At 38.8% G+C, this 18,073-nt stretch overlaps 2 protein-coding genes and 2 non-coding genes across 4 annotated transcripts; 2 read left to right on the top strand and 2 right to left on the bottom strand.

The window, feature by feature from the left end:
- The first annotated feature begins 3,190 nt into the window (after positions 1–3,190).
- LOC594337 (uncharacterized protein sll1483) lies at positions 3,191–7,270 on the top strand. The gene is made up of 5 exons (XM_793781.4): positions 3,191–3,437; positions 4,166–4,371; positions 4,894–5,089; positions 5,641–5,865; positions 6,629–7,270. Exons 1-5 carry the CDS (start codon positions 3,254–3,256, stop codon positions 6,739–6,741), a joined length of 924 nt encoding a protein of 307 aa, XP_798874.1. The 5' UTR covers positions 3,191–3,253; the 3' UTR covers positions 6,742–7,270.
- Positions 7,271–8,022: 752 nt separating this feature from the next.
- TRNAR-CCU lies at positions 8,023–8,095 on the bottom strand. Its single transcript has one exon. It is a non-coding gene; the product is annotated as a tRNA-Arg (tRNA).
- A 3,923-nt stretch (positions 8,096–12,018) lies between these two features.
- On the top strand, positions 12,019–12,091 carry TRNAR-CCU. The gene has a single exon. It is a non-coding gene; the product is annotated as a tRNA-Arg (tRNA).
- A 668-nt stretch (positions 12,092–12,759) lies between these two features.
- LOC585133 (uncharacterized protein sll1483) lies at positions 12,760–17,420 on the bottom strand. Its single transcript, XM_784970.5, has 5 exons — positions 17,175–17,420; positions 16,224–16,429; positions 15,153–15,348; positions 13,987–14,211; positions 12,760–13,249 (listed from the first exon to the last, which is right to left on the bottom strand). Exons 1-5 carry the CDS (start codon positions 17,356–17,358, stop codon positions 13,137–13,139), a joined length of 924 nt encoding a protein of 307 aa, XP_790063.3. The 5' UTR covers positions 17,359–17,420; the 3' UTR covers positions 12,760–13,136.
- Positions 17,421–18,073: the final 653 nt, after the last annotated feature.

Genomic DNA, 18,073 nt, shown 5'->3' with positions numbered 1-18,073 from the left:
GTATACAGCATTGTTTGTACATTTTAAATGGCAAATTGATAACCCTCTTCTTTTACTAAAATTTAGATTTTTACTTGTCGGAAAAAATTAGGAGCATCTGTTAGCAAATTTTAAAATGTGACCTAGTTTTATCACTTGTCGGTAATTTGGGGACTATATGTAATGTTTGTCTACCATTTCGAGCTAACTTTAATTTTGTCTAACGATACCCTCCCCCCCCCCCTCCATCAAAATTGTCTAGCGATGCCCATGCACATTGGGGCCGTTGGAATGTCAGGGCCCTGTCTTACAAAGAGTTACGATTGATCCAAATCAATCGCAAGTCCTCCAATCAATCGCAAGTCTGCAATCTCCTATATCTTATATATACACTTGCGATCGATATCAATCGCAAATAAGTTGCGATTGATATCAACTCTTTGTAATACGGGGCCCAGATCGTTTCAATTGTCAAACATTTGATCTCGTATTATCCAAGGCTGATGGGGAGGGTACGTAGGTACTCCCCTCAAACAGGGAGTTTTTATTTTGTTGATCGTTCAATTGTCAAACATTTGCTTTCGCATTATCCAAGGCTGATGGGGAGGGTACGTAGGTACACTCCCCTCAAACGGGGAGTTTTTATTTTGTTTATCATGTGTAAAAAAAATGAACAGTTTAGGTCTTATTCAACGCGTTTGTACATCACCGTCTTTCGCCTGTTGCACACGAGGCGTCAACCTTCTAATGTAGGACTGCGTCAGCGATTAGCGCATCATCTTAACGAGCCACGTATGGGTAATATCGTACTAAAAGTAAATGCAAATAAAAGGTGCAACCCTTGCCACAAGTTACTGGTATATGTGACCATTGCTTTTACATGATTGATTAGCGCAGGTAACAACGCAATCACGATAACCCCGTGTGCTACGGCTTAACTTTAGTGCAGGCATGACAGGAAAAGATGAACTTCTTCGATAAAGCTATTCAGACCATGTTAGTATCACTACAATGCACTGACAATGAAGTGTAGACTCTTGCCTCAGCTACGGTAATTATCCAGACTTATCTATAAAGGCATCAGGACGTTATGATCAGAAAGCTATATGCGATATGCTTTATTATCATCATTCTGTATTTATATATGTACATGTAGCATGCATTTAAGGTCAAAAGGCAAGTAAGATTGGTGGGATTTAAAAAAAAATATATATAATCGATATAACACATTACAGGAACGTGTTGCAGTGTTGTTTATTCTTCCTTTTGTTCAGATATATGTAAAAGAAAATGTCTAACAACTTTGATTGTTAAGAGAATAAATTAACACATTGTACATTTATTTTTAAAGGTGTAAGATGTAGTTAGAGTCTGTTTTCTTACGAACACTTTAGGTAATCTACGTGATGCAGATGATTCACTTTCTAAAATATCAAGTTAATAAACACCGTCCTGTGTGTATCAAAAATTATGAACACACCAATACCACCGTGGATCGCAGACGAGATTCCACAGCCCATCTGAATCCAGATTCATGAGCCATGTATTGCATCCCCCCCCCCGACCCCAACAGAAAAGACAGAGAGAAAGGGTGGAAATCAAATATTGTTTTTAAAAGATTGAATGGAAAAAAATCATTTGGCGTTACATATGTAATTTCTCACCATCAGTTCGACAAGCAAATAATTCCCCCCCCCCCCCCCCAAAAAAAAAAACATCCTCGGCTCTGGACAATAATTCCCCGCATTACAACGACACGCGGACAACTACCCCTGATAAAAACTCAAATTCACTAGGACAACACAGGACTACTGCCCTCCTACAACAATAACCCTAGACTTATATCATATCAGGCTGCTTTCCTCTTAGACGAATACCCCTTGAGATCGGCCCCTGAATAAATAAAATTGTCCTCGGTGATCATTTCAAGAGTAACAATATTATTTAATTGAAATTTCTGGTGGCGATAGCCCGGATGTAGTCGTAATTTAACAGTTCATTCAGTAGGCCATTGCTAACTATTTTGTTAAAGTTATCGTGCTAATCCAAATTATGCCCTATAAAATGTATAATGTCTTTTTTTCGAAGGGATGGAGTAAACCGTTAGGTTGCATGGTTACATCTAGTCCAGAATCTGGCCGGTTCTCTATATTCCATACACACTTGATTTAAGCCGCCGAAGACGGCGTTATCAACGAACTCATAATTACGCTCACCAGCCCAGCCTAAGAAAATATTTTTTCGCCGGGCGTCCTAATTCAATGATCACGCCATCTTCGGTTGGTACCAAGTAAGTAGGCGGAGGTAGCGTTGGTGTGGTGGTAATCAAAATTAAATAGATTCTGAACTAGATTACATTGGAAATTAGGAACTAGATCACCATCATGAACCCTCGAAACGGTCAACAGATCAAGGACATTCACATTAATCTTTTAATGCGATAAACCAATTGTTTTTTAAAACTATGTCTGACATTTTAAGGAGACGAGTTTATCGTTAAGATTGGCTATGGCATCACGTGAACACATTGCCATTACATCATGTACATCAGAGAAGGCGGCGGTCGATAACCAGAGGCATAGACTTTTCTGAAAGTCTGTCCGAAGATAAGGACAGCCATCCAGAGGCGTAGGTAGGGGGCATTGGGGCACATGGCCCAAATCGAATGGCAAACAAAGAGAGTCAAATTGCGCACTTTCCCTCTCATCTGTGGTCTTTTACCACGTAAGAAATATACCCCCTCCTCCAATAATGAAAGCAAATCTCGCTACCCCACTGGATATCATCTCATCTTTTCATTCTATGTAGTAAGACAATGTTTAATACTACAAATACGCTAATGGTGGTAATGAACTAAATTTTTCAAAGTGACCCCAGATTCTATCAAAATGTAATATAATTACCCCAATACACCCCCTTAGAATGCCCTTATTATTTCGAGTTTCTAATATAACATGATCCAATCTTCCGAAGGTTCTTGGGATTCACAAACTACTGAACTCAGCACAAATAAAGAAGACAAACAATCTTTGTTACTGTACCCTCTTGTGCCATTGAAGATGGGAGCTTAATCAACTTATACAACATTAATGTCCAAATTACCGACATAGGGTAAATATTTGTTATCGTCAGTCAAGAATGCTTGCATCAGCGATCTTCAATTCAACGATTTAAAGGACAACAGGTCTCTATAAAAGCACATTCGAAAGATTGGAAGTCATTCTCATCGAATCAGTCTTGACTTTCGGTTAGATCGGTAAGCTCCTCCTCCAAGATGAAGATGTTGATGTTGTTTGCCGCGCTTTGCGGAGTGGCCATGGCCGTGCCTTTCGACTCGGCAGCCTACATGGGAGAATCTGCGCCTATGGGACTGGTCGATGAGCTGACTACTCTGGGGTTCACCAAGCTGGTTGAATTTATTGAGATTGCTGGACTTAAGGAAACACTCAACACTGGAGGTATATTTTCTCCTTTTATTCATTAACTCAAAATGTGCTGACGCTGATCAAGAATGAGACTTGCGGGGGTGGGGCGGGGGAGGGGGCGGCATGGGGTACTTGCATGTAGAGGCACAGGTGTTGGAGTCTAGTGGATAAGTCTCCGGACTGGGATCCACAAGATCGGGGTTCGAATCCCTGTCTTGAGTACCTATCCCAGCCACCCAATGTACAACCGCTACTGAAAATGAGGGAATTCCATGCACCTATCCCAATACTAAGCACGTCGTCTGTTATAATCAGAGAAGATCTTAACCATGTCGTGACTTAGAACATGAATCCTACTAAAGAATAGTATATTTAAAATTAAGTTTAGTGTAGGTTTTGATAAAGTTGTTCATGATATAGGCATTGGTAACATCACTATTGAGATACTTTCAATAAGGAGTGCTGGGAAAGAATTACTTCGGTGATATTTCATAACATGTATTTGTGCGCTGCAAACGAAGCGCCACTTAGGATGCGTAAAGACTTACGCTTGTCTAACTTGTGAAGACAATACGTAAATGTGCCAATAATTCATCGCAATGTTTACACTCTTCATTTATCAGTGATCATTTATGACCTATTTTTGTGATTTTTCGTATGACGCGTCAAAGAATGATCGCGTCGTTGACGCAACCTTGCGTCAGAAAACTGACGCCTTGAGTGCAGCGGGCAATAATGATGAATTAAACTCACTCGTACAGGTCCTTTCACCGTCTTCGCACCGACCAACGAGGCCTTCGCTATGCTAGGAACCCACTATCCGAAGAACATGACTCTGCTCGTCAACGTCCTCAAGTCTCACGTCATTGCAGGCAAAGTGATGTCGACTATGATCAAAGATAACATGATGTCTCCAACCCTCATGGAGGGCGTCCCTATGCGTATCAACGTGGTCACTTGGTGGCAGGTACAAACTATTCATATCAAATTAAATCAATCATGACGTAATATGATAATTATCAAAAGCGAAACACGGGTAGTGCCCTCGCTATAGGGGGTACAGGGGCATCCCCCATTCGAAAAGGAGAGTTATTAAAAGAAAAGGGAGAGGGGTTAGGAGATGCTAAGACCCTTTCCCGTAACCTCCTATTATTCGGTGGTATTGTTCATTTGTATTTCAAGTAAACGCTACGCCTCTGGTTAAACTCCGCATATATATGTTTGAAAATGGTCATACGTTTTTTTTTTTTAAACAGTATAATGATATTGAATACCTTCGTGGACAAGAGCTTTCAGGGTTCTCACATTTCACATATAACATAACGTCTGATCGAAAGCAATCTCAATCTGGATTTGATCAATTAGATGAAGGATGCCCACCTCTTCACTTCACGATGCTCATATTCTCCATCATGTCTATAGTTTGAATCCCACTTTCTCTTTGACTATTACCATCAATAATGCTTGAAAACTCTTCTTTCCCTGACAGACCACCACTATCGGTGCTAATGGAGCCGAGATAACCTTATTCGACAAGATGGCCAAGAATGGCGTCATCCATGGAATTGAAAAGGTCATCCGCCCAATCCCTCTTGGGAACATGATGGAGGCTATGGAGATGATTCCTGGTTTGAGTTTCACGCTCGAATTAATCAAGATGGCTGGGTTGGATTCAACGCTCGCAGGTGCGTGCTAAAATTCAAACACTTTTTAATAACCTTTTTTTTTTTCTTTCTTTCTTTTTTAAAAAAAACAGGACCTTTCATGTACATAAACTGCATTTTGTCTTTATGTGAAAAATGTATTTATTTAAAATTTCGACCCCCCCCCCCCCCCAGAAAAAAAAGAAAAGAAATTCGACGCAATATATAGCAGCATTGATGTGCCCACTATGAGCAAACAAAAGCGCAAGGTATACTCTCGAGTAAGAGTAGCCTATCCGATATGCGTCGGGCTTTACAGGTATTCTAATCGCGTTTATATGGAGAGTGACATCGGCCTGTGCCGATGTCAGTCTCCCAAACGCGATTAGTACACTTTCCATTTAGCCCGACGTCTATCGGATAGGCTAGAGAAAGAGTTGTACGAACCTTTACCCCAGTTTAACCAAGTTACCCACGGAAGGGGGGGGCTCTATCTTTCAAGCAGTTACCCCCTAACGGATATCAATTTACATCACCTGGGTCAAAAGTGGCAAGTATATATTCTGTCTATTGTTATCTGTACGTTTTTCCAGGTGAGGGCCCTTTCACCATCTTCGCTCCTCAAAACATTGCTTGGATGAAGGTGCCAGAGAAGAACATCACAGCTTTGAAAGCAAATAAGACCTTGCTTGCGGAGATCCTGTCATATCACGTCGCTCCTGGTGCTTTCTACTCCACCGTCATCAGACCTGGTACTCTCATTACCACTGTCCAAGGCCAGAAAGTCCTCTTTAATCCTAAGATGTGCAAGAAAGAAGGTAAGCTCCGAAAGCCTATTTCATCATGTTTTATAAGTATTAAATTTGTGAATAAGAAAAAATATTACATTTTCTACAAAGTTAATGCTAACACATTGGTCATTATATTCAAATGGAATATCTGAGCACAAAGATGACGTTTTAGCGTCTAGGTTGGATTATATATTATGTCATACGTGAATAGGCCTATCCTTGTCAGAGGATTGATCCAACTCTACAACTAACGTGATCCTACATGGGGATCGTCAATTTGTAACAGACACACACACACGCACACACGCACACACACATTCGCTCCCTGTGCCTGCGGTGCGCAGACTTTATTCTGAGTGTATCAATTTTGTACAGCGCATAATAATTACAGTATAATTCTCTGTGCGCTTTACATGATCAAATTGGATAACATAAGTATATTAATACACTACTGCAAGAAACATAGGTCTTTATGGCAATTTTAAAGTATCGAGAGCAGTTATATTCCTAATTGCTATGGGTATTAATAATTCCACAATGCATGAGCTGATACCATGACGGCTGGGTTTCCATATGTATTCATGCATGTTTTACAGGATTAACAGCCATTATGATCATGAAGTTGTGGTGATAATCGAAGTGTACATACTTGAATATCTGGTATATAGGATGGAGTGAGATTGTTCTCTTGAATACCACCCGTTTCTCTACTATCATGGTTTAACGAGGCTCTGTACTGGATCTTTATGTCTTAATTGTTCCTCAAATTATTATTTTCTTGGTACGACAGGCATACTCTACAAGTTCATGAACGAGGCTGAAGTGACCCTTGCCGACCAGTCTGTGAACAATGGCGTTATGTGGTTGATGGATGATGTCTTCGCAAAGCCGATGGTATTCTAACTGGACTGTCTTCACTAAATCCAAACTCTCTTGAAGATAACTAGTTTTTTCGAGCCCATAAAAGAAGCTAAAATTCTAAGAAATGTGATAATTAGAAACAAACTCATGAAAAAATGCGAGAAAATGAACTGTTGAAACTTAAAATATCTTTGTTTTTTTCTTGAAATATAAACTTAATTACAAATAACAACACGTTTGTGGCGGCAAAGCAGAGTTTGCTCTTGACACCCTCCTTTCATAACTTTCGGATTTTGATATTTGAGCATTTCATGTTCAATTATTGGAAAAGGTTGAATTGCTCTAAATGCTATAGCTGGCATTCAGAAACATGTACATAATAATAATAATGGTGGCTTCTTATATAGCGCACATGTCCGTCACGTTGTGACGCTCCTGGCGCTGCCCCGATTATTACCCTGGCTTTAGCAAGGCAGCCACTGCGGCGCACTAGCATTTCAAGGAATTAATTCCTGCCAGGTACCCATTTACATGTATGTGTGTAATAATAAAGACTGAAACTGGAGTGAAATTTTTAGATTTGTTCCTTTCTTTTATTATAATTCTGGGCATATCATACGGGGTGGAAAACTGGTACAGTATATTAGATAAATATTAAACTATTCTAAATTCGATAATGTTGACAAGGTAAACAAAAACGTGATACTGAAGTGAACTTTTTTAGATTTGTGTGTTTGTGTGTGTGTGTGAATTTTTGTTCTCAATCACGAATTTAATGATATTTTTCCTTCACCTTCAAAAAAACACACCTATGTCTGAATTTGGTCATTTCATAGGCCTACATAATTATAGTTCCAATGAAACTAGGTGGATAGGTAGGTGTGACTGGATTTACAGTGAAGGAGAATGAATGATATAGGAAAATAGAGTAAAGAGAGAGAGAGAGGGGGGTAGGGAGAGAGGGAGAGGAGAGAGAGAGGGAGGGGGAGAGGGGAAGATAGAGAGGGGGAAAAGAAAGAGAGAGAGAGCAAGAAAGAAAGAAAGAGAGGGAGATAGAGAGAGAGAGAGAGAGAGAGAGAGAGAGAGAGAGAGAGAGGGGGGAGAGAGAGAGAGGGAGAGAGGGGCAAACTTTTAGAATTAACAGCAACCCTCCTCTGCCATATAAAACCAGGTTATACCTAAAACTGATTAATACAAAAGTCGATACATGCTGCACTAATCGAGCCTCTTTATCCCCATCTCTATTTGCTCCCTCTTTCTTTCTTTCTTCCAATGGGGTATTACGTGAAGTGGTTAACAAAAAGTCCGATGAGATACACAGCTCACCTCCGGTGGGACTCGAACCCACAATCCCCGGTTTAGGAAACCGATGCCTTATCCATTTGGCCACGGAGGCACACGTCGTATAAAGGGGGTTAGAATGAGAGATCCCAATCCCAAATGCTGAGAGGAGAATGACTGAATAAATCTCATAATTATGGATGTGAGAACGCTGAAGCTGCCCCAATAAATGAATAGTAAAAAGTTTGACAAAAGATTCGGCTGCTATCGACTAAAGTATCAATAATATCCATGTATTTGTTTTGGAATGTCAGATCGTACAAACGTTTGTTTTCGTATTATCCAAGGTTGATGGGGAGGGGGTGACCAAAAAGAATCCAAAAATCGCACCGTTTTACTGTTTTACTTTTTTTTCCTCACTTGGCCGCCCAGGGGGGGGGGGTTAAACCGCCGAAACAGCCCCCCCCCCCTAGATCCGCCCCTGATAGGGCCTACACCCTGGGTCCGTGGGCGATGTATAACTTTTTTGCAGAGTAAAGCTCGCATAAACAGTTGTCTCATATTCATGTCATCCCTCCTCGGCCTTGGTGTTTGCTCAACTGTACCCCATTATTAACGCAGGACTAAAATAAAGGACACCTTACTAACATGAAAGGGGCGTATAGCTTAATTACCCTCATTTCAGGATGGTGTGCAGATCGAGAGAGAACTATTAACTTGTTTGCAAAGTAGAGCTCGCAATACCAGTTCCTCTTCTGTCTCCCCTGCTATAGTTTTTGTTTGCCGAACCGCCCTAGCCAATAAAGATAAATTAGGTACAATAAGGGATCTTATCTAAAATATACACGGGTTAAGCTCTCATCCAGGGTTGGGATAGAGTGGACTAATTAATGCAGGATATAACTTGTATATGACGGCCCCTATAGCTTCTTGTTCGTCCTCATCCATAAAGCTCCCTTCAATGTTTGCTATTCAGCCCCAATCAAAGGGGATTATTTGGTTTAGATTAACATAGTATTGTAAACAAGTTAACATACAATTGTATATGATTTTTTTTATGAAGAATGAAATAAATACCATACCATACTAAACTATACCATAGGCAAAGATAGTTTACAGTTATACACAGTTTTGGGCCACATGTATAGTCCAAAACATTGGATGTCTGTGCTCACTCCTGTTCTCCTAGCATGTATCTAGCACTTTTCTGACTAATTGGGATTCTAACGTACCCGACACTACGATGCACATGATCAAATAATTCAATTCAAGAGTTCTTTATTCGCTTTAAAAAGCACATATAAAAAATAACAAAAAATATACAATATATTCTACAAATAGGCACATTCACAATATATGTAAAGACAAAAAAACAACATCAACAACAGAATACATGTATAACAGGGTAAGATCAGAGTGTGCATAAATACAAGATAATTTCCTCGCACTCCTCTCGGTTAAGGAAACCCTTACATAAATAATCATCCCTCGAGTTGATCAATTCCTTTACTTGTTCAACTATTCGTATTGTCTCATCATTCACTTGGCATTGCACAGCCCACTGCTTTTGAATTTCATTGTTATCCATGAAGTACTTATCATTCAAGAATCTTATGTTACCTCCCAACACAGAATGAGCTCCATACCTGGCCATTCCAGCTATATGTGCCACTGTATAATTTTTGGAATTCATAGCTTTCAAAACAAAAGATAAACATCTTTTTGCAAACCATAACTCTGGATCCATAACACCTGCTAAATAAGGCAAAAGATGACAGTGTGTCTGCCATGGAATTTTCCAAACCCTTCTTATTGCAACCCGCCATTGTCTACAAATATTATCAAAACATTTATCAAACAGAGGATATAACTGTGAGCCATAGAAACTCGAACAATATTTATGAAACAATATATTTCTTATGTGAGAGTTAGCATATTTGAAATTAAACAAAAACATATTACATTGTCGATTGAAATCTCCAACACACTTTGAGATATCAAAATCATTTATATTCTTAGAAATATCATTCCCTAGATGAGTTACTTTTGATGCAATATCAATATGTCTTCCATTTATCGTGATTCCTGGATCCATAACTGGTTTACCATTACAGCTGAAAACTATTAACTGACTCTTTTCAGGGTTAAACAAAATATCAAATTTAATGGCATAATCTAAACAAGTTTTAATCATTTCTTGAAGAGCAGTCACGCTAGGTGACAGCAGTGTCAAGTCATCTGCATAACCAAATGCTCCTGCAAAAACATTGCCCATAAAGCACCCTATCCCATTGTCACATAACTCTTCTATCAGCCCATCTAGATACAAACAGAACATGCAAGGAGAGATAACTCCACCCTGTTTAACACCATTTTTAACTGTAAAATAATCAGAATATGCATTGTTCCATTTCAACCTTAGCCTTTGATTCTTATACATATTAAGCAATAGCCTGCATATCATTGGGCAGACCCCTTTGCTCAGCATAATGTCAAACAATTTCACATAATTAACTCTATCAAATGCTTTACTAGCATCTAGCAATAATCCATACACATTACTCCCTTCATGATTAAAGTACGATACAGTTTCTTTAACCATAGCAGTACATAGTGTAGTTGATAACCCTGCTTTGAAACCAAACTGTAGGTCATTAGTCTGCAAGTTCCCTTCTTCCCTTTTCATAAATACATAATCTAAAACTTTACCAATGATACTACCAAGTGTTATTGCACGAAAGTTTCCTGAATCGCCCAAATTTTTCCAACGACCTTTAGGTATTGGTACCATTGTACTTTTGAGCATACCATCTGGCGACACTCGATGCCATAACATGGCAGTAAAAAGCATTGCTAAATATCCACTGATTATTTTCTTTCCATGTATAATATGATCAGACATCACACCTGTTACACCATCACTTTTGGAATGATTTAACCTAAGTATTGCTCTAGATACTTCATCTCCTCCTATAACATGGTCATTCTGTAAACACTCATTACATTCACATTTCTCCTGTGTAGTGGAGTTTATGTGATTCAATAACGTTTCCATATTTCCTTCATCATATCCAATACTTTGATATATCCTTCCAAATTTCAATGCAAACAACTCTGCTATATTTTCTTCCCCCTGAACACCATCCACTCTGTTTGGGTAACCCTTAGGCTTTTTTGAATGTTTCTTCACCTCTTTCCAAAAATTTCTGCTATTCTTCTCTTTTAATGCATTTGCCATTTTATCACATCTAACTGACATAGATTTGTTCAGCATCAATTTCAAAGCTTTATGATACTCAGACCTAGTTTTCTTTCTTAATCCATACAGTAATCCCTGAGATGGACGATCATTTTCAACCCATATCTTATGCCAAAATAATGCACTCCTAAAATAGGCCTCAACATGATCATTCCACCCAGGCACCACTTTACACTGTTGAGAACTAATGTTTATTAGAGTTGTCATTATATTTATTAGTACAAAGATGGCCACCGGTATTTAAAAAAAAATGGACGTATCAGTCAATGCACAATAAAAAGGAAGCTCAAAGGCTCCAATATAATTCCACTGTTAATCAGGCTCTCAGTAACCTCATCGTGGTGTACGATTCACTAATCTCCGGCCCACTGTTGCTAAAAGGACCGCTCGCTACTATGTAGAGAGAGAGAGAGAGAGAGAGAGAGAGAGAGGAGGAGGAGGGGTGTTCGAAAATAGAGAGGGAATGAGATGCGGTAGTTTCATCCCCAATGATTCTACCACAAGATAACTCCGCCCTCTCATGTCACGAATCAACACTAACACTTCATCATCTCACACACAAAGACCAAAACTCCGTTTCCCGCCACAATACTTAGTCGATGGCAGCCGAATCTTTTGTTGAACTTTTTAAAAACATTCACTGTAAAGTTTAAGCGTCCTCACATCCACAATTATGAGATTTATTCAACCACTTTTCTCTCAGAATTTGGGATTGGATAAAACATTCAATACTTCTGTATTTTGAAATCTCTAGTTCTAAGCTCCATACTTTTACATGTGCCTCCGTGGCCTAATGGATAAGGCATCGGTTTCCTAAACCGGGGATTGTGGGTTCGAGTCCCACCGGAGGTGAGCATTTTGCTTTAATGTTTAACCACCACACGCAATACCCCGTTCGAAGAAAGATAAACCAAGGAGGAGAAAAGAAAGAAAGAAAGAGGGTGCAAATGGGGATACATTTATCGATTATTTTATCAATCGATTTTACGTACAAAATGGTTTTATATGGCAGTGGAAAGTTGCTGTTATTCCTAAAAGTGTGCCCCTCTTTCTCTCTCTCTCTCTCTCTTTCTTTTTTTCTCTCTCCTCGCGCTCTTTCTCTCTTTCTCTCTATCTCCCCTCCCTCGCTTCCCTCCCTCTACTCTCCTATATCATTAATTCTCGTTCATAACTATCCAGTTACACCTATTTCTATTTCTGGTTTTTATCATCCATCCTTTCTTGCAGGCCTGTATGAGTTAACCATCTAGTCTCATTGGAATTATAATTTATGTAGGCCTATATACCAAATGACCAAATTCAGACCTAGGGATTCATTTTTTTTTTAGTTGAAGGAAAACTATTATTAGTTTCATAACACATACACGCGCACACGCACACACGCACATATAAACACACACACACGCGCGCGCGCGCACCCTCACACATACACACACACGCACAAAAACATTCTGCTCCAATCAAAACAAATTTTTCATCCCTTGTAGTTATCTTAAAAGAATGAAGCAAAGCTTTTAAAAAAAGGTTCACTCCAGTATCAGTCTTTATTTCTACACACAAACGTACATGTTTTTGAATACCATGATTTAGGGCAGTTCAATATTTACCAATATAAAACATGTAAAGCTCAAATATAGAAATCAGAAGGCTACCAGTTTCAAAAGCAAATTCTGCTTTGCCGCCACAAACGTGTTGTTATTTGTTCACGTTTATATTTGAAGAAAAATACAAATAAACTTAAGTTTTAGCAGTTCATTTTTACATGATTTCCTTGTGAAAATGATTATATCACAAGTTTGTTTCTTATTATTACATTGAGTATTATTGTGATTAATTTCATGGATTCGAATTACTAGTTATATGCCATGAAAGATTGGATTTAGTGAAGACAGTCGCGTTAGAATACCGTCGGCTTTGCGAAGACATCATCCATCACCCAGATAACGCCATTGGTCACAGACTGATCGGCAAGGGTCACTTCAGCCTCGTTCATGAACAAGTAGAGTATGCCTGTCATACCAAGAAAATAATAATTTGAGGAACAATTAAGACATAAAGATCCAGTACAGATCCTTATTATACTATGACAGTAGAGGAACGGGTGGGATTCAAGAGAACAATCTTACTCCATTCTTTATATACCAGATATTCAAGTATTTACACTTCGATTACCATCATGATCATAATGGCTGCTAATCCTGTAAAACATGCATGAATACAAATGGAAACCCAGCCGTCATGGTATCAGCTCCTGCACTTAGGAATATATCTGCTCTCGATATTTAAAAAAAGCCACAAAGCCCTGTTTTTTTCTTGCAGTAATGTATTAATACAATGATGTTATCCAGTGTAAAGCGCACAGAGAATTACATTGTATTTATTATGCGCTGTACAAAATTAATACACTCAGAATAATATAGTCTGCGCACAGCAGGCGCAGTGAGCGAATGTGTGTGTGTGCGTGTGTGCGTGTATGTGTGTGTCTGTTACAAATTGATGATCCCTATATAGGATCACGTTAGTTGTAGCGTTAGATCAATCTACTTACAAGGATATAGTCCTATTCACGTATGACCTAATATATTATTCCACCTAGACGCTAAAACTTCATCTATTAGTGCTCAGCTATTCCATTTGAATATAATGACCAATGTGTTAGCCTTAATTTTGTGGAAAATGGTATATTTTTTCGTATTCCCAATTTCAAGACTTATTGAAACATGATGAAATATCCTTTCGGAGCTTACCTTCTTTCTTGCACATCTTAGGATTGAAGAGGACTTTCTGGCCCTGGACAGTGGTAATGAGAGTACCAGGTCTGATGACGGTGGAGTAGAAAGCACCAGGAGCGACGTGATATGTCAGGATCTCCGCAAGCAAGGTCTTATTTGCTTTCAAAGCTGTGATGTTCTTCTCTGGCACCTTCAACCAAGCAGTGTTATCAGGAGCGAAGATGGTGAAAGGGCCCTCTCCTGGAAAAAATTAAAATAACAAGAACACTCTACAAAGTTAAAAACATATAGAATCCTAAAAACAAAAAAACAAATTGGGAAACTTTTTATTAATCGATATTGACAAAACACATATAGCTATACACACGAAAATCAGAATAAGCAATAGTAACCTCAAGATTGACGAAGGTCAGTACAAGAAAATAACATTAATATATATATATATATATATATATATATAGGATATGCCCCTTTGTAGAACTGACATAGAGAATGAAATACACTTCCATACTTAATAGATCCCAGATTTAAAATGTACTCTAAACTTAATAGTGCAGTAGGCCTACCTAACTTTCAAACCCTAAATGACGATACAAACATTCAACTAATGATTTCCAATGACGAAACCGACATAAATGCAATAATAACATTTAGAAACGAATAGAACTACTTAAAAATAATAAATCAACATAAAAATACACATACCCCCCCCCCCTTCGTCCGCTTAAAAAATACATATGTGTGTATATATGTGTGTCTGTACCATAGAGATATATACTATATATCTCTATGGTCTGTACATGCTTGTGGGAGGGGTTAGTAATAATAAAACATATATATGTCTTATTATCATGTTGTCTTTTTACTTTTTTAAAGAAAAGGGTAAAAGAATTGTACGAGTAATATAATTTATTTTCATCCCTTTATTATATTTCAGAAGAGACATGTAGTAGTAGTAGTATGTCAACTTGTATCACTCCTGGTTATTGTTATCTTTACTCTTACACTCAAATTTTGAAATTTGTTATCCAATGTATACAACAACAACAACATTGAGAATAATCCTATTTGTTTGGATTGAAATCAATACAATTTGAATGGAACATGAATTTGTACACAACAGATACTGTTTTTAAAAAATGAATGAAAACAAATCATTAATAAGTGTTTTTAGCACGCACCTGCGAGCGTTGATTCCAACCCAGCCATCTTGATTAATTCAAGCGTGAAACTCAGACCAGGAATCATCTCCATAGCCTCAATCATGTTCCCATAAGGGATTGGGTAGATGACCTTTTCAATTCCGTGGATGACGCCATTCTTGGCCATCTTGTCGAATAAGGTTATCTCGGCTCCATTAGCACCGATAGTGGTGGCCTGTCAGGGAAAGAAGAGTTTTCAACCATTATTGATGGTAGTTTAAGAGAAAATAAAAATGAGCTATGCTAAACTGTATTTAAATAAATAAACAAACAAACAAACTTTAGACATGGTGGAGAATATGAATATCGTATAAAATGTGAAAAGGTGGTTATCCAATCCTTTTAAAATTATCAATAATTTATCAACTCCAGATTGAGATCGCTCCCGATCAGACGTTATATATCTGAAATTATGAAAACCCTGAAGTAAAATTTACTCTTTAAAAGCTCATAAGTCCATATAGATATTCAATATCAGTACCATTGTTTGGCTTGAAACATTAACAACTTTATGGCCATTTTCAAACATATTTATGCGAAGTTCAACCAGAGGCGAAGACTGCGTCCAGCTCTTGGGGGCCGGGAGGGGGGGGGCGTCGTCATGGAGGGACATCAGTCTACTTAAAATGCAACGACTCAGCCAGCCGCTGATAAGCGTGGGGAGGGGGGGGGGGGGGTTAAGGCCGATCGATATTTCGTTCCGTTGGGGGTTGGTGAGGTCACCTTTTTTGGGTCACCCATTACCACAATTTTTTTTTTATTATTATTATTTTTTTTAATTGAGGGGGAGGGGGGTTCCTCCAAAACACACACACATAAATAAAATTTGAGGGGGGGGGGGGTCAACCCCCACAACCACCTCCCTACCTACGCGCCTGCTTACCCCTCTCTCTTTTCTTTAAAATCACTCTCATTTTAAAATGGGAGATTCCACTGTACCCCCTGTAGCTAGGGCACTTCCAGTGTTTTGTCTTTGATAATTATCATATCACGTCATGTTTTCATTTTAAAGAAAACCATTTGATTTGATTTGATAAGAATAATTTGTACCTGCCACCACGTGACCACGTTGATACGCATAGGGACGCCCTTCACGAGGGTTGGAGCCACCAAGTTATCTTTGATCATAGTCGACATCACTTTGCCTTCAATGACGTGAGCCTTGAGGAGGTTGACGAGCACAGTCATGTTCTTCAGATTGACGGGTCCTAGCATAGCGATGGCCTCGTTGCTCGGTGCGAAGATGGTGAAAGGACCTGTACAGGTGAGTTTAATTCATCATTATTTCCCGATGCACTCAAGGGGTCAGTTTTCTGACGCAATGTTGCGTCAACGACGTCTTCATTCTTTGACGCGTCATACGAGAAATCACAAAAATAAGTGAAAATGATCGCTGATAAATGAAGAGTTCAAACATTGCGATGAATTATTGGCACATTTGCTTATTGTCTTCATAGGTTAGATTTGCGTAAGTCTTAACACACTAAACGACACCGTGTTTACAACGGGCAAATACGTGTGATGTAATTATTCTTCCCAACATCAGCATTTCGTATTGGAAGTATCTCAATACAGATGTTACGAATGCCTTGTACAACGAACAGCTTTATCCGACCCTACGCTAAACTTAATTTTGAATATGATGTGCTTCAGCTGGGGTTTATGTTCCAAGACACGACATCTGTTAGACCTTCTCTGTTTATAACAGACGATGTGCACTTTATTAGCATCGGTGAAATTCAGTAGCGTTTAATTGTTGATGGGGCGGCAGTGATTGGTACTTAAGTCCCGCCTAAATCCCCCCCCCCTCCAAAATTTGATTATCATTCAATTTAGGAGAGTCACATGTAGAAAGTGAACGTTAATGTGCCGTTCTTGTATAGCATTCAAGGAATAATTCCTACCATGTGCTCACTTACGTACACCTCCCCACCCCTTCAAATATTATTCTAGATCCGCGCCAGTGCATTTTGATTTAATGAATAAAAGGAGAAAATTTACCTCCATTGTTGAGTGTTTCCTTAAGTCCAGCAATCTCAATTAATTCAACCAGCTTGGTGAACCCCAAAGTAGTCAGCTCATCGACCAGTCCCATAGGCGCAGATTCTCCCATGTAGGCTGCCGAGTCGAAAGGTACGGCCACGGCCACTCCGCAAAGTGCGGCGAAAAACATCAGCATCTTCATCTTCTTGGAGGAGCTTACCGATCCAACCGAAAGTCAAGACTGATTCGATGAGAATGACCTCCAATCTTTCAAATGCGCTTTTATAGAGACCCGCTGTCCGTTAGATTGACGGATGTTGATGCGAGCATTCTTGATTGACAATAACAAATATTTGTCCTCTGTCGATAATTTCAACAAACGTAGATTAAGCTTCCAACTGCAAAGACACAAGATTGTACAGAACAAAGATTGATTTGTCGTCTTTATTTTTGCTCAGTTACATAAGTTTGTGAATTTAAAGAAACTTCAGAAGTAATAAGAACATTCTAGGGGGAGGATGTACTGGGGAAACTATACTACTTGATAGAATCTGGGGTCATTTTGAAAACTTTGGTTCATCATCACCATTGGCGTATTCGCAGCATTCAACATTGTATGTATTGTAACTTCAGCTTTATAGAATGAAAAGATAAGATAAGAACCAGTGGCGAAGTCTGGGTTTATTGTCATCATTGGGGGGGGGGGGGGGAATTTATTTGTTTTTATTTATTTATTTCTGCATTTTTCATACAATAATAATCAGTAACAGCTTGAGATTTTGTACATGGTGGTAATACATTTTTAATCACAATGAATGACACAATTTATGAAAAAATATGTTGGAGACGACTAACATAGCAAATGCAGAAGAGCTGCAGCTCTTTAGCTTACTTGACAGCAAAATATGATAATACAA

The sequence above is a fragment of the Strongylocentrotus purpuratus genome, unplaced genomic scaffold (genome assembly GCF_000002235.5).
Source record: "Strongylocentrotus purpuratus isolate Spur 01 unplaced genomic scaffold, Spur_5.0 spur5_scaffold_15, whole genome shotgun sequence".
Classification (NCBI taxonomy): Eukaryota; Metazoa; Echinodermata; class Echinoidea; order Camarodonta; family Strongylocentrotidae; genus Strongylocentrotus; species Strongylocentrotus purpuratus.
Note: the sequence above shows the minus strand (reverse complement) of the source record. Positions and strands in the feature narration are given on the sequence as shown.

Coding starts and splice junctions, on each gene's coding strand:
- LOC585133 (XM_784970.5), bottom strand. CDS start 17,358: ATGAAGATGCTGATGTTTTTCGCCGCACTTTGCGGAGTGGCCGTGGCC. Junction 15,349..16,223: donor ACGTGGTCACGTGGTGGCAG/GTACAAATTATT, acceptor TTTCCCTGACAG/GCCACCACTATCGGTGCTAA. Junction 13,250..13,986: donor TAAGATGTGCAAGAAAGAAG/GTAAGCTCCGAA, acceptor TTGGTATGACAG/GCATACTCTACTTGTTCATG.
- LOC594337 (XM_793781.4), top strand. CDS start 3,254: ATGAAGATGTTGATGTTGTTTGCCGCGCTTTGCGGAGTGGCCATGGCC. Junction 3,438..4,165: donor GGAAACACTCAACACTGGAG/GTATATTTTCTC, acceptor TCACTCGTACAG/GTCCTTTCACCGTCTTCGCA. Junction 5,866..6,628: donor TAAGATGTGCAAGAAAGAAG/GTAAGCTCCGAA, acceptor TTGGTACGACAG/GCATACTCTACAAGTTCATG.